A 15,281-nucleotide genomic window follows, 5' to 3' on the forward strand; every position below is an offset into this window, starting at 1 on the left:
TGGAGGGTATGAGTTCAGTGATGTCACCGGTTCCCCTTGCGGTGCATGTACAGTAGTTGCTGATGGGTGCCGGACAGGTTCCCGACAGTCATTTGCCCGACGTCGGGATCCCGACTGTCAAAACGCCGACAGCCCGGTGCCCGATGGCCACCCGCTATTTTCCCTCGTGGGGGTCCACAACCCCCATAGAGGGAGAATAGAATAGGTGGCTCGCGAGCCACCGTGCCCGCAGCGTGGCGAGCGCAGCGAGCCCGCAATGGGCTTTTTTGCGCTCGCTATGCTGTCTGACTCCGGGCAGTCGGGATCCCGATATCGGTATAATGACTGTCGGAGTCACATACCACACCCGTTGCTGACTACAGTACTGTATGTCAGATTGAGCTGTATGTACAGATGATGGGGGGCGTTAACAGTGCACGGGACCTTGCATCGTTAACAATATTGAGCACGTACGTACACTAGACATTTATAAATTATATCTTTTAAAAACTTATCTAGTGGGTATGGGGATTATCCCTAGTGTGCAGTGTTGATTACTATAGTCTAATGCTGTGTACACACGGGGGTGATAGGGGCTGAAATCGCTGGGAATATGGTCGCTGAGCGACCATATTGCCAGTTATTGGAGTGTGCACCAGCGATAAATCGCTGGGTGCGCGCTCCCGTTTTCAGCCCCTGAATGGTCGCCGGTGTGCTTGTGAAAGGCCCCATCTGCCTGTGTAATATACTGTAATCTTAGGATGGCCACGCCTCGTCAGTCGTCCTTTCCAGTGGATAGATCTGGCTGCTACTCTTAGGCTGGGCTGTAACTGGCACGTGTGAAAGGACCCATATGGCTATTTCACACACTACGGCTCCAGCCGGGTGGCGTAAACCCGTATGCTCAGGAAGCCGTGCAGCACACAGCAGTTTAGAATGGAGGGGATGGCCACAGCCCGGCAGCCGTCCCGTGTGAATGGACACAATAGTGTCCATTAACAACTACTGTGCACAGCATGGCTTTTGGCCAGGCGGGATTTCGCTGCCCGGCAGGAGCCGAACTGTGTTAAATAGCCCATAAGCCGTCCATTCTGATTTACATGTCCGGCACGACTTTTGCCCGTTCTGCGTTTTCCGTCCAGGCTGAGTGTGTGAACTAGCCCTAATGCTTGCCTGACAAATCTCTCTTTAATGGACAAAACCATGTGCACTACAGGTGGGGCAGATGTAACATGTGCAGAGAGATTTAGATTTGGGTGAGTTACTACTGGCTGCTTTATTTTTACACTGCAATATAGATCTCACTTTGAAGTAAAAACCACCCAAATCTAACTCTCTCTGCACATGTTACATCTGCCCCCCCCCCCGCAGTGCACATGGTTTTGTCCAGTTGAGAAGGAATTTGCCTTTGCGAGTGAACTAGAATAAGGGCTATAATCTGACTGGTTGCCCATAGCAACATCCCTTCTTCAATAGAACTCCCATTTTAGTAAATAAACCCCAACATGTCACTTATTTATTATGCATGCAACAGCTTCCATGACATTTATTTCTGTTTTAGATTGATGAGATTGAAGCTTTATCTTCTATCTATGGGGATGACTGGTGCGTAATAGATGACGCTGCAAGAATATTTTGTATCAAAATCTCCAACTCGTCAGAACACTCCGAATGGACACTTTGCTTACAGGTACCTGAAGTAAATCACATTTACGTTTATATTGTTAAAATAGAAAAAATATTTGATGTATTAACAATTAGCAACTGTGTCTATAACTGGGGCATTCATCACGAAAATTGACTGTCCATCCGCCTGCCGGCCTCTGCCACTACTATGCCCCTTAGGGAAGTGCCAGAGAGAAGAATGTCGGGGGAAAAGAGAGAGGTGCCAGAAAGGAAGAGGGAGTCAGGGACAGAGTGAAAGAGAGATTACTGCAATCATGCAGTGATGTGGTAATTTGGTCTACAGCATGATGGTAGACAGTCATTATGTCGACATGGGTCTAGATCGACAGGAAAAGGTCGACATGGTTCTAGGTCAAAAGGTCGTTAGTTCGACAGTGTCTAGGTCGACAGTCAAAAGGTCGACATGGGGTTTGGCACTTTAAACTGTGTACATGTCGACTGTGTTGACATTCAGGTAAAAAAAAAATGATGTAAAAACCCCATGACTAGCGACTAACGGCCTGTGGAACTAATGACCTTTCGACCTAGAACCATGTCAACCTTTTCCCTTGTCGACCTAATGGTGTCGAACTAATGACTGTCGACCATCATGCTGTAGACCAAATGATCCCAACCCAATCATGCACTCTCTGTAGCTCTCAATGAGACTTCTGCATTGGCCAACAGTTGGACCAGAAGTTTGGCCCCACCAGATTGATTGGACAGATAAATCTAGGTGCATACCCAAATTTAAGGTGCCCATACACTTATCCTGTTTGGCCCAATTCCGACCGATCGGGTCGAGAAATCGTCCCAAATCGGATGTGTTTGATGTTCCACCGACCCAATGCATAATCCCGTGTGCATCAGGTCAGACCCTACAGATTGAACCTGCTGTCCGGACCCATCAGCGGAACATTGCGGGTGCTTTTTAGCACCCACGATGTTTTGGTCTGATCCGTGGTGTGTGCCAGCGGTGAAGCACCGCCGTCACACACCTATGTTAGGGGGTGCGGACTGCGTGAAGTGCCCGGGGGCTGTGGGTGCAGCGTTGAAGTGAGGTGGGCTGTCCACAGTGTCAGGGAAGTGCTGAGCGTACACTGCGGACAGCGGCGGCAGAATTTGAATTTTTTTTTCTCAAAAGATAGGCCAGTAGCTGATTGGCTGAGAGTGCGCTCTCTCTCGCGCTCTCTCTCTCTCATTGTCTCAGCCAATCAGCGGTAGTCCTATCTTTTGAATTTTCTTTCAAATTCTGCCACTGCTGTCCGCAGCGTCTGCTCATCGCTTCCCGGACACCTATGCTCCTGCTAGATGATCTGGAAAGTACGTGCTATTGGCTACTAAAACAAATACAATAGGTACTGTATATCAGAACACTGTTTCTCCATCTCTAGAGTTTGATACGTTGTTCTCTTATTATGCCAGGTGATTATACCTCCAGAGTACCCAGCGGCTGCACCTCCTCTTTATCAACTAAAGTAAGTTCTTCTACCTGATTGCTAAGGGCTGCTGAGAATAGTGTGCCCTAGACATGGGTAACCTTAAAAGGATTTAAACACTTCCAAACAAAATTCAAACAATGACTGGAGCATTGCAAATAAAGAAATTGGCAAAGTAAATATTGGCAAATCTTGTAGGTGTTTTTATTCTGGAGAATTCTCAAGGGGTGCACACACGTTGCGATTGCCTTGTTACTCGATCGGGATCGTATCGAACGGCAAGGCAAACGCATTCGATTTAGACTATACTATAGTACTGTACAATATACTATATACGGGGGAGTGGGGAGACGGCAGCTCACGTAGTAGTCATTGGGCCCTATGGAGCACCGTGTAAGTACCCGATGACAAGGCAGAGTGTACAGCAGAGGCAGGGAAGGTAGAGAGCCTTCTCTCTGGGCAGTATTCAATGAGAAAAATTCGCCGTGTTTTGTGGCGAGTTTGTGCTTTTCTCGCGTTGGACGGAGAATTTTGGTCTCAAAAAGCGAACAACCCTATTCAACGTGAATTCTCGCCGTCTTTCTAAGTGATTTTCGCCGTGTCTCTCCGTGTAGCAATTCTCCATCTTTTCATGGAGAAGTGGAATGTGAACTTTTAAAATAAAAGTTTTTTTGTTTTAATTTTGGTGTAAAAAAATCAGGAATTTTATTCTGTGAAAGGGCATGCTATTTTTATTCATGTGCTTATAGCACATGAATATATATTTATATATATATTCATATATTTAATTTAAAAAAATATATATATATTTTTTTTTTTACACAGAGCAGCCAGCAGAGGGCCGGGAGCCGAGCCGCTCATCAGATATTCATATATTTACTGCACCCGATCATTACATATGCACGATCGGGTGCAGTAAATAACGGCCCCCTGTTGGCTCTCCCGGGGGGCAGCCTGTGCTGCCTGGCTCCCGGGGAGCCCACCTCCCCCCCACATACGTTCTGGAGCAGGCAGGGAGACTTCCATCTCCCTGCCTGCCACCGTCCCATGGCTCCCTGCAGCGGACGCTCGTCGCTGCAGGGGTTAAGATTCGCCGCGAGGGGCAACGAGCCCCTCCGACATTGAATACTGGGAGAGCGAGTGGCAGCCAGCCCTCCGGAACACAGCGAGTGTGCAGCGAATCCTAAACGGCAATATTTTACATTGAATACTGCCCTTTGTCCCCATCCATTGCTTTGTAAAGTCAGTCATGTACCCTGCCCTGGCATCTCTCCACTGAGATCAATAAACAGAAATGGGAGGATACAAGATAACTTAGGGCCTTATTCTACTTCACTCTTTCTGACAAAATCCTTCTTAGATGGACAAAACCATATGCACTGCAGGGGGGCAGATGTAAAATGTGCAGAGGGAATTAGATTTGGGTGAGTTATTTTGTTTCTGTGCAGGGTAAATACTGGCTGCTTTATGTTTACACTGCAATTTAGATCTCACTTTGAAGTAAAACCCCACCCAAATCTAATTCTCTCTGCACATTTTATATCTGTTCCACCTGCAGTGCACATGGTTTTGTCCATCTAAGAAGGATTTTGTCAGAAAGAGTGAACTAGAATAAACCCCTTAATGCCTGGGTGCAAAATCCCCTGTACATTCTGATCAGCAGTATATAGTACATAAGGGTTCTACTTTTGTGTTCCTGCAGTGCTCCATGGCTCAGGGGCGAAGATCGTTTGGTGTTATCAAATCATTTGGAAGAAATTTACTTGTGAGTACTGAGAACACTGTGTATGTTGTCTTATTTCCCATTGTATTGTAATGCACTACACATTTCCCACCTACTGTGGTAAGCAATAGGTTACACTGTCACGCAGATTGCTGTGATTTGCCTTCAGTAATGTTATTTGAAGCTTTGTAACCGTGTTGGCACTATGACTTCGGACATGACGGTAAAGCAAAACCGCTCTAATTCTGACCCAGGCAAAAAGACATGGCTAAATAAAGCCAGAAATCTAAAGCTGGGTACACATATGTACAATTTCATTTTTCTTGCGACCGTTCGATCGACCGAATACACGTTCGGCCGTCCGAAACATACGACCGATCTGCGCGTACACATATGTACAATTTTACTGGCGACGTCCGATGTACTCCCGTCCAAACAATCGCAAGAAAAAGATTGTACCACCGTACACACTCTCCCGTTCTGGCTATTCGCACGATAAAAATGTACACAACATTATCATAATGGGCTGGATTAAAAGAGCATACCAAAACGAGGCGTGATCACGGAACAAAGAATCGTTCGTGTAGTACAGTGAATAGAGCCGTGACTATTCAGATCCCATGTGATGCGTTGCTGCCGTGGGACAGCTTTCCACTACATACACCACCATGTTCAAATGTGTTTTTATGTTTTTTGGGTGGGTGGGTGGGCGTTCCTGCTACACCTTCACGCAAGCACCTGTATGTGATACTCTGTTCAGGTCCGACCACCCAAATAAACAAAGTGTTCACAGTATTTTTTGTCAGTATTTCTTAATAAATGTTAAGTGTTTATGCAGAACAATGAACATCACATATCTATCTATCTATCTTCTAAAAACTATATCTGTCAGGAATGCACACACAACAAACTATATCTGTCAGGAATGCACACACAACGATTATTTATTTCAAAAGGAATGCACATACAACGAATATTCTTTAACAGCATGGCGCGGAAAAGTACGGGGGAGAAGACTTCCTGTTGTTTACATGCTGCGCTGATGGAGGGATGACGCAGCTAGTCAACACCCACATGGGCGTGCTGCTTTTGGGAGGAATGATCGCAGGAACGGGCTGCATATCGATCGAACGTGCGTACACATGTCACTTTTCTTTCGATATGGAGCCGTCCTGTCGGAAGAATATTAAGCAGCAAAGAACCTGCGACCGACCGACCGTGGACGGCCAAAAGCGTTTTTGGCCGTTTATCGATCGCAACGAAGGGATCGGGACAGCGTACACATATATACAATCGAACGGCCGTTCGTCCGCAGATCGGAAGAACGGCCCGACGATTGTACATATGTGTACCCAGCTTAATTTATCACCAAATTACTGAAGCAGGATGCATGTCTTATAAGTATAGTATTCCTTCAGCCTTTAGGGCTGCACACACAGGCATTGTATATTCACATATATTATAGTAATATTTATATTTTTTGACCTCAAGTACTTTTTGCAGCTTGGTAGTCTGGTAGAAAATGGTTGCCTATTTCATTTTTGAAAGCATGCATGGACCGTAAATGGCCCTATACCTAATGTGGGACTACTACTCCCATTATGACCAGCCACAATTTTGCAATTAGGGCATGTTATTGGATGTGTAGTTCAACAGCAATTTGGGCATTGTTGGAAGGTATAGTAGCTGGAGAGCTGCCCACCCTTGCACAGACTACTTCTCTTTACATCTTTTTCTGGTTTCATTTTTTTTTCTATGTGTTACGTAACAAATAGGGCAGTATTAAAGCGACCCTCGACATTTAACCCACGTTCTGGCCACTTACCGTATTCAATCTTCCGGGAGAACCCTCGCTGTCAGATGATGGCCAGGATTCCCCCAAACAGTGAGGTTCGCAGCTAATGCAGGGAGCCCACTGCATTTACCCACGAGCCTCACTGTTTTAGCAGCCGCACACGCCATTTCCACATTGCTATAAAAACCCGACGCATGCAGGGGGTCCGTTGAATACTGACTGTGCGAGCTGTCACAGCTCGCAAAAAGCATTGAATATACCCCATAGAGGTAGTACCAGCTGGCTGAAGGTATGTGTTCTAAATCATGTGTGTGTATAACAGGAACAACATGCCAATTCAGAATTAGGTTTTATTCCGCTATAATGATTGTATATGTTCTTTTGGGATTGTAGGCAAAATCTTGGTGAGAGCATCCTCTATCAATGGGTGGAGAAGGTCCGAGAATTTCTGGTGGAGAAATCCAAGACATCGGTCCCAGGTTGTTAATGACAAACATGCTGTGTGCAATAACACCCACTAGTCTGTAGAGTGCACCCTAATCCTCTGCATGCTCCCGCCTACAGAACTTACTATAAGAACACAAATGCTGCCAATGTAAATGGGGGCTTTGCTGACCCCAAAAGACATCATTAAATAAAATAGCATAGAGCACAAGTTTTCATATCTATATATGTAGATGTCATTGATACTGTTAGGACTACTGACAGTACCAGAATTTCCCTGAATTCATCTGGGGGTCGAGCTTTCCACTTTCTTGCTCCAACTCTATGGAACTCTCTTCCTCGCACATTGCGAGAAGCGCCCACTGTAGAATCCTTTAAAAATAGACTAAAGACGTACCTATTTACTCAAGCATTTCACTGACATCTACTGTTAAGCTTGTTTTGTATTTTGAGCTGCAAAGACAATGGTACAGCACTTTGAGTCCTATTGGGAGAAAAGTGCTATATAAATATCATTAATATTATTATTATTATTATGACTGGTGGCGACAGTGTAGTCCTACGTGGATTCTTGTTTCCATTGTGGGTAGGCTTGGTGGTGCAGATGCCCTAGGGAAAGCTTGAGGATGGATAGTTACAAAAGTGGGGTTTACACTTGCGCTGCTGGATCTATAATGTTGGCCTGTGAACGGTACTGAACAAAAGGACACCTGGACACACTTGAAATAATTATAATATAGTTTTATACATATAAAAAAACAGTCATAAAATTTACATTTACACAAATAAGTATATTAAAAAGCAGATGCAATCCAAATATAGTTTACTCTGTATTGGTAAATACAGAGTAATGTCAACGCGTTTCGTTCCCTAGGAAACCGGGTACTTTCTCAAGACCACGGGATTGTCTTGAGAAAGTTCCCGGTTTCCTAGGGAACGAAACGCGTTGACGCTACTTCCGCCTTTGAAAACCCTTCCACTCCTGAGGTCACGATACTTACACTTGGAGCCGGCTCACGCTACAAACTGAGCCGAGCCGCAAGCAGTTATCTACAGCGTCTTCAGCCAACGCTGTCTGGACTCCCTCCTATGGCTAAAGTCATCAGCCACAGCTTATTGGAAGCCCCCATTTGCGGACGTCACACCGCCTCCTGCTCCGGGTTGAGCCCCAGCACTTCCGGGTTCCCCGCCATTACACCAGAGCACCCGTCTGCGGACGCAGCACCACCACGTGTACCGGGTCGAGCCGTCCTACCACCGGGCTCCCTGGTCCCTCCAATATCCATCACAAGGAGGATGAGCATATTACCAAGGATTAAGTGTGTTTCCTGACTATTCCATCTTGGCAGTGTATGCGCTAACAGGCTTCACGCAGCTTGTCTCCTGCTCATATTTTCCTGCTCATAATTATCTGCTCTGGCTTGTGTTCCCCGCATACCCCAACCACCTAACAACCCATCCCCTGCTATTAACAGACTGGCTGCTATATTTGTGCTTATTCTGCTTTTGGAGGAATCTACTCCTAATACCTCCAGCTCGTGACCCCATTGGAGTGTGGTACCTGCTACATATAAGTTTATTATATTATGCTATCTAAAACCAATACAGAGTAAACTATATTTGGATTGCATCTGCTTTTTAATATACTTATTTGTGTAAATGTAAATGTTATGACTGTTTTTTTATATGTATAAAACTATATTATAATTATTTCAAGTGTGTCCAGGTGTCCTTTTGTTCAGTACGGTTCACAGGCCAACATTATAGATCCAGCAGCGCAAGTGTAAACCCCACTTTTGTAATTTCTCAAGTGAGACCCTAGCAGTCTTACATTTGCTGCAGCTGTTAATCTAGAGTTTATCAAATTTCTTGTATTTTACAAGCTACTGGTTAAGCTACACCTATTGCTTTTCTAAACCAGCGCCAGGATCTGTGAATAGGAGAGGATCCCTCTAAGACCCTCCCACGTTCACAGGTTTTCTTTTTCTCTTGAGGATGGATAGGCCTGAACTTGGATTGAGTAGTAATTCCTTATAGACGACTTACAGGGACGGCTGCATGGCATTATAGAGAAGTATGGTTTGCATCTTGGATTTACAGTTGTATTCAAAATTATTCAACCCCCACTGAAATTGAATGTTTTGGCCAGTTTGACATTGATTTTGATCATTCAGTCATCTTGCTTACATTTACATGAAAGAGGCACTTGTAGGTCAGAGAAATATAAACTTAAGTTTATAATGAAATAACCACAAATGTCTTTTCTGTGCTCACATCATTATTAGTTTTTATTCAACCCCCAAGTGACATTCAATCTTAGTACTTAGTACAACATCCTTTTACAGTTATAACAGCTTTTAAACGTGAAGCATAGCTTGACACAAGTGTCTTGCAGCGATCTACGGGTATCTTCGCCCATTCTTCATGGGCAAAAGCCTCCAGTTCAGTCAAATTCTTAGGCTTGCGCACTGCAACTGCTTTCTTTAAGTTCCACCAGAGGTTCTCAATCGGATTTAAGTCTGGTGACTGCGATGGCCACTCCAAAATGTTCCAGCCTTTTCTCTGCAACCATGCTCTAGTGGACTTGGAGGTATGCTTGGGATCATTGTCCTGTTGAAAGGTCCAACGTCTCCCAAGCCTCAGGTGTGTGACGGACTGCATCACATTTTCATCCAATATCTCCTGGTACTGAAGAGAATTCATGGTACCTTGTACACGCTGAAGCTTCCCTGTACCTGCAGAAGCAAAACAGCCCCAAAGCATAATTGACCCTCCACCATGCTTCACAGTAGGCAAGGTGTTCTTTTCGTCATATGCCTTGTTCTTCCTCCTCCAAACATAGCGTTGATCCATGGGCCCAAACAGTTCTAATTTTGTTTCATCAGTCCACAGAACACTATCCCACAACTTTTGTGGTTTGCCCACATGACTTTTGGCATACTGCAGTCGACTCTTCTTATTCTTGGGAGACAGCAAGGGGGTGCGCCTGGGGGTTCTGGCATGGAGACCTTCATTACGCAGTGTGCGCCTTATTGTCTGAGCTGAAACTTCTATACCCACATCTGACAAATCTTTTTTCAGTTCCTCAGCAGTCACACGGGGACTTTTATCCACTCTACACTTCAGGTAGCGCACAGCAGTCGAAATCAGGATCTTCTTTCTTCCACGACCAGGTAGCATTTCAATAGTGCCCTTTGCCTTGAATTTGCGAATGATGCTTCCTATGGTGTCTCTTGGTATGTTTAACTTCTTTGCAATCTTCTTATAGCCATTGCCCTTCCTGTGAAGACAAATCACCTCTTCTCTTGTCTTCCTGGACCATTCTCTTGACTTCACCATGTTTGTAACCACACCAGTAAATGTCTAGAAGGAGCTGAGTATCACAGTCATTTTAAAGCTGCCTAATTGGTGCTTATTATGCTTGATTGGTGCTCGGTGACATCCACAGGTGTTTTCAATACCTGATTGAAAACACCAGAATTAACCTCTCTTCTTCAGAGTGGTAGTCTTTAAGGGGTTGAATAATTGTGGCAATGAAGAAACCACAAAATAAACATTTACTACTGTGTTATATAAACAATTGATGTCATTTTAGTTGCATTTGGTTCTTTAAAACGTCCTTGTAGGATTTCATTCTGAATACAATTCCAAATGTACACTATAGTCCCTAAACCCCTTTACAGCATTGGGGGTTGAATAATTTTGAATACAACTGTATATAGTGCCAGGCTTGGGGAGTGCTTGCTGTGCTCTTGTGTTTATGGATTGAGCATTGTATGGTTGCTTTTTTCCATGGCCATGTCTCTGAGGCCATTCAGCAAGGTCATATCATGTCTCTGAGGGCGTTCACCAAGGTCACACCTGCCTGGTCGTACCATCCTTTAGTTGCAGCTGTATAATATCCCAATCTTGTATCTGTGTCCCCCAGTTTGCAGTTGGAGAGAAGATAGAGAGAAGTCCTCACTACTTACATTTAAGCTGTAATGTGTATTGAATTGTGACATTCATTCATTGCCTTCCTGTACTATTCCTTTGTATGGCGCTGCGAAACACTTGTGGCGCCTTATAAATAAAATAATAATAATAGGATTTTTGTTGTTCACCATTAAATCCCTGATTCTAAATCCATCTGGAGGAATATGCATTGCTGCGCTCTGTTTGGCTTAAACTACTTGTGTTCACTCTGTTGAGTGATTGTTCTGCTTTGGTTTACTTTGTCCTATGGGCGTGTTAAGTGATAACTTAAGGAGGGCTACATGGAGGTAAGTAGAGTGAGAGAAGGCAGCAGATAACACGTTTAGGTAGAAGGTTGTGCCTGCTTCTAGAACAGCTCCCTCTGTGCCACCCCCACCTCCCCCTTTTCATTCGTATTGTACAATGGATGGAGCTGCAATAAGTTGTGCAATTATGTTCTTACAGGTCCAAGTGCAAAACCCACAACAGAAGAAACTGAGGCTGTTGATGATGATATTGGATCCAGTTTTGAATTATTAAATGACTTGTTTGCTACGGCCGTTCTTGACGAGCACTTTCAGAGTTTAGAAGGTACTTTCTATTTGTAGTCTCGGTTATGTCAGAGAAAGTGGTTGGTGGGCAGGGTCGCGGGACAGCAAAACAAATGAGTCATTACTGCAGAGGTACCACAAGACAACGACTAACCATCCACAGTAGTTATCTTTACATATCCATATATGGTTTGTATTAGGAGACCAATAAATGCTATGGTGAGGGACCACAGACCTCTTCTAGATATTTTACTGAAGCGGTGGAAACTGGCCCCTATAGAAGGGGATGGAGTCATGCATGGGAAGTGAGCAAGCACTGTGGCATGAAGTCACTGCTGCATGGGAGTATTGCTTTATAGAGTGTGTAAAGGTGGCCATATACTAGTGCGATTTGGCCCGATTTCACCCGATTCTGATGGATCGGGGTAAGAAATCAGCTGAAATTGGGCAAACCGCAGGAGTTTTAGATCCGCTCTGATGCACAGCCCCCTGCACATGAGATCGGAGCCCCTAGACTGCAAGTGGTACATGTAGGATCTGTCAGATCGGACAGCCTCCGGCAACACTTGCTGGGATTGCTTGTGATATATCGCGTGTGATCCTGCCACCCCCAGGAAGGTCCTAGATGTCTCAAGGAGGATCAGCTGGCTCTATACTGCTGCAAGAAATCCCAGCAGTGTATATGAACAAACCTCACTCGAATTGCTGAAATGGCAAGCGAACCCTAATGACTGGTGTTTATGAGTAGTGGGATATAGGAATAAATATGTTTATTACTTGTTTTATTATTTATTGTGTAGGCGTAGAAGAGACTCCGGCAATAACACATGGGGAACCAATGAGTGACAGAAGAAGCACATTTCAGGCACACGTAGCTCCTGTGCTCACCCCTGGCCAGGTTGGTATGATTGGGAACTGGGCATAATCTTTGTTACTAGTAGGACTTGCTAAAAAAAAAAAAATTATGATTTTTATTGTTAAAATAATACAGCAGGGGGTACAACTGTATATATACTTAGGATGGGATACAGTGTAATCCCGGCGGTCGGGATGCCGGCGTTCAAAATCCCGACGCCGGAATCCCGACCGCCAAAATCCCGACACTTTTTCCCTCCGGGGGTGTCCACGACACCCCCGGAGGGAGAATAAATTAGTGTGTCAAGCGTAGCGAGGCACCGGGCCTGCTGCATGGCGAGCGCAGCGAGCCCGCAAGGAGGGGCGATCCACGTCCCCCCCCTTGTCGAGATTTCGGCGTCGGGATTTTGAACGCCGGGATCCCGACCGCCGGGATTTAATACTGAATCCCTTAGGATTTATGGAAGTACTCTTTATTTGAAATGATTATTTAAAGATGTAACATCTGCAACCTTTTTCTGGTTCATTTTATTAAAGGTCTGATTATTTTGTGTAGTCCCTCTGATGAGCGATATTCAGGGTGAGATTTAATGGGATGAGAGATTCAGAAAGTGAGAGATTTGGTGAGAAATCTCCAGTTTTTTTAAAGTGGCAATCATTTACACTGCAAAACCAGTTTGATTTTGAAGTGTAAATAATTGCCGCTTTAAAAAAACTGGAGATTTCTTACCAAATCTCTCACTTTCTGAATCTCTCATCCTATTAAATCTCACCCTCAGTGTCAGTTTATTTTAAAAACTAGAGACTAATCAGAACTGAAATAAACTGCAGAGAACTTACTGGATGGCAAACAATATTTAATATTAAACTGGGTACCCACCTAGCTGACTTGTCAGCAAACTTGCCATTTTGCCAACAGAGCTGCCGAATCTGGTAACAGAAACCCTGCATTGCCCACCCAGCTGTGATGTGGATCTATAAGGCCAGTGTATGAGCAGTCAGTGCATCACCCTTGTACCGATATAGCTGCAGATATATTCTGTTCATCAGATGTGCAGCCAAGCTGGCACAATATATCTGTGAACGATATCATTCACAGACCTATCAGGTGTGCACCCCTGGTACCAATATCTCAATCGCAGATGTATCTAATTTATTAACAACACTGCTATGGCAAACTAGAGAAATATAAGAAATAAGTCCCTTTTCCTTTCTGTTTCTCATACTGAACGATACTGTAGGTCACTGTTTTGTGGTCTGCTTATACTGTTATACAAGTAGAGAGTACTGGTTCTGGTTTTGGCTCTGTTACGTTCCAATCTGAAAACATCATCTTATTGGCTATCCAACTCCAGCTGATTGGCTGGATGTTTATCTCTCCTTATCACACTTGCATTTATCTCTGGTTAAGGCTGAATACATCTGCCCCATGTGTTTTATGTAGCCAATAAGATAACATTTTCATATCTGAACTTGTGCTAAGTTAGTGAAAGGAACATTAAAACTGAACTGTTACTTCAGAGTAACCGCTCACAGATTGTGAGCTTTTCATGGGAGTAGGAAGTGACTATAGGGTGAGACATTTTGGGGCTGATTCAGACCTGTTCGCACAGATGCAAATTCGACCCCGTTCGCGATGGTGGGGGTCTGCGTTTAGTTGAACATTCGCCAACCCCTGGAGAGAACATCATCGGGGAGTTTTACACTCGCTGGGGCGTTCGCTAAATAATGGGCAGGCAGGGGGTGATCGCTGGGATCCGCCCAGTGTTTTATGGGCGTGCTCAGGGCAGGCGTCTGGCATCACATGATGTCAGTGCCAGCCCCGATTTTGGACATTTCCATGCAGGATAAAGGTAAGTATAGATTTGCTTTTCTCTGCCAAGGGAGGAAATATCATTTAATGGTGAGCGACTATGGAATGATTTTCTTCCTCCCTGCGGCGGCATGCGAGCAGATGTGTAAGCGTAGACATCCGCTCGCATGGTAGGAGGCATTCTAGGATATGTAGTTTTACTGTGAAAACAAATGTCTTTTTTTTTTTTAAAACGCCAAAAAAATCAGCCCGCCACCCATGGACAGCCCGGGTCCTTAGCCCTGGACAGGTGAAGCCTGGGGTGGTCTTTAATGGGGGGGGGTCCCCTCTCCCCCAGGTATCCTGTCCAGAGCTGACCAGCTACGGTAGTCATGTTCCGGTAGGAGACCTTGTATAAAAACTCCACTGTTGGAACCCAATGCTGTTTCCAATATATACGGGTGACGCCCCTACTCTTATTGTCCCCCATATTTTTGGAACCAGGACCTGTCCAAGAGCCCAGTGCTGGTTTCTTAAATACAGGATCCCCACTATTCCCCCCTCCCCATATTTGGAGAACCAGGACTGGCTGAATGAGCCCAGGGCCATTCTTTTCTTTTTCATTTTAACTTTAACACACTTTTCTTTTTGACAGAACCATGCACGCTGATCTGTGCACGGCTCTCAAACTCGCCAGGCTGAACCTGGTCTATTTATTTAGCAATTTTTGGTCATGTTTCTATGAGAAAACATCTGGATGCGATTTTTTTGATTGATTTTTTTTTTTGACAGGTCAAAAATTGCAAATTTTCCCACAATTCCATGTGTGATTTTCAGAAAACGTGTGAATTTGCCATTTTTTTATTTTTTACTTAAAATCACACATGTGCAAAAATTGCACCCTATTACATCTCTCCTTTTATGTGCTAGTGTCATCATGAATGTGTGTATTTATACTGTATGTGTTATTTGGCTATTTAATTAATCCATTTATTTTAATATTATAGGTTAAGAAAGTGTTGAATAAACTCTATGAGAACAAGAAAATTGCTAGTGCAACTCACAACATTTATGCTTACAGGTA

At 44.4% G+C, this 15,281-nt stretch overlaps 1 protein-coding gene across 1 annotated transcript in view; it reads left to right on the forward strand.

The window, feature by feature from the left end:
- IMPACT (impact RWD domain protein) overlaps window positions 1–15,281 on the forward strand; it is a 41,103-nt gene that overhangs the window by 9,419 nt on the left and 16,403 nt on the right. The window contains exons 2-8 of the mRNA XM_083187509.1: window positions 1,541–1,669; window positions 3,070–3,122; window positions 4,786–4,848; window positions 6,995–7,080; window positions 11,465–11,590; window positions 12,351–12,448; window positions 15,205–15,278. Coding sequence (XP_083043635.1) covers window positions 1,541–1,669; window positions 3,070–3,122; window positions 4,786–4,848; window positions 6,995–7,080; window positions 11,465–11,590; window positions 12,351–12,448; window positions 15,205–15,278 — 629 coding nt within the window. The remainder of the gene's footprint in view (window positions 1–1,540; window positions 1,670–3,069; window positions 3,123–4,785; window positions 4,849–6,994; window positions 7,081–11,464; window positions 11,591–12,350; window positions 12,449–15,204; window positions 15,279–15,281) is intronic.

This window comes from Crinia signifera, chromosome 5, assembly GCF_055691185.1.
Source record: "Crinia signifera chromosome 5, ASM5569118v1, whole genome shotgun sequence".
Taxonomy (NCBI): domain Eukaryota; kingdom Metazoa; phylum Chordata; class Amphibia; order Anura; family Myobatrachidae; genus Crinia; species Crinia signifera.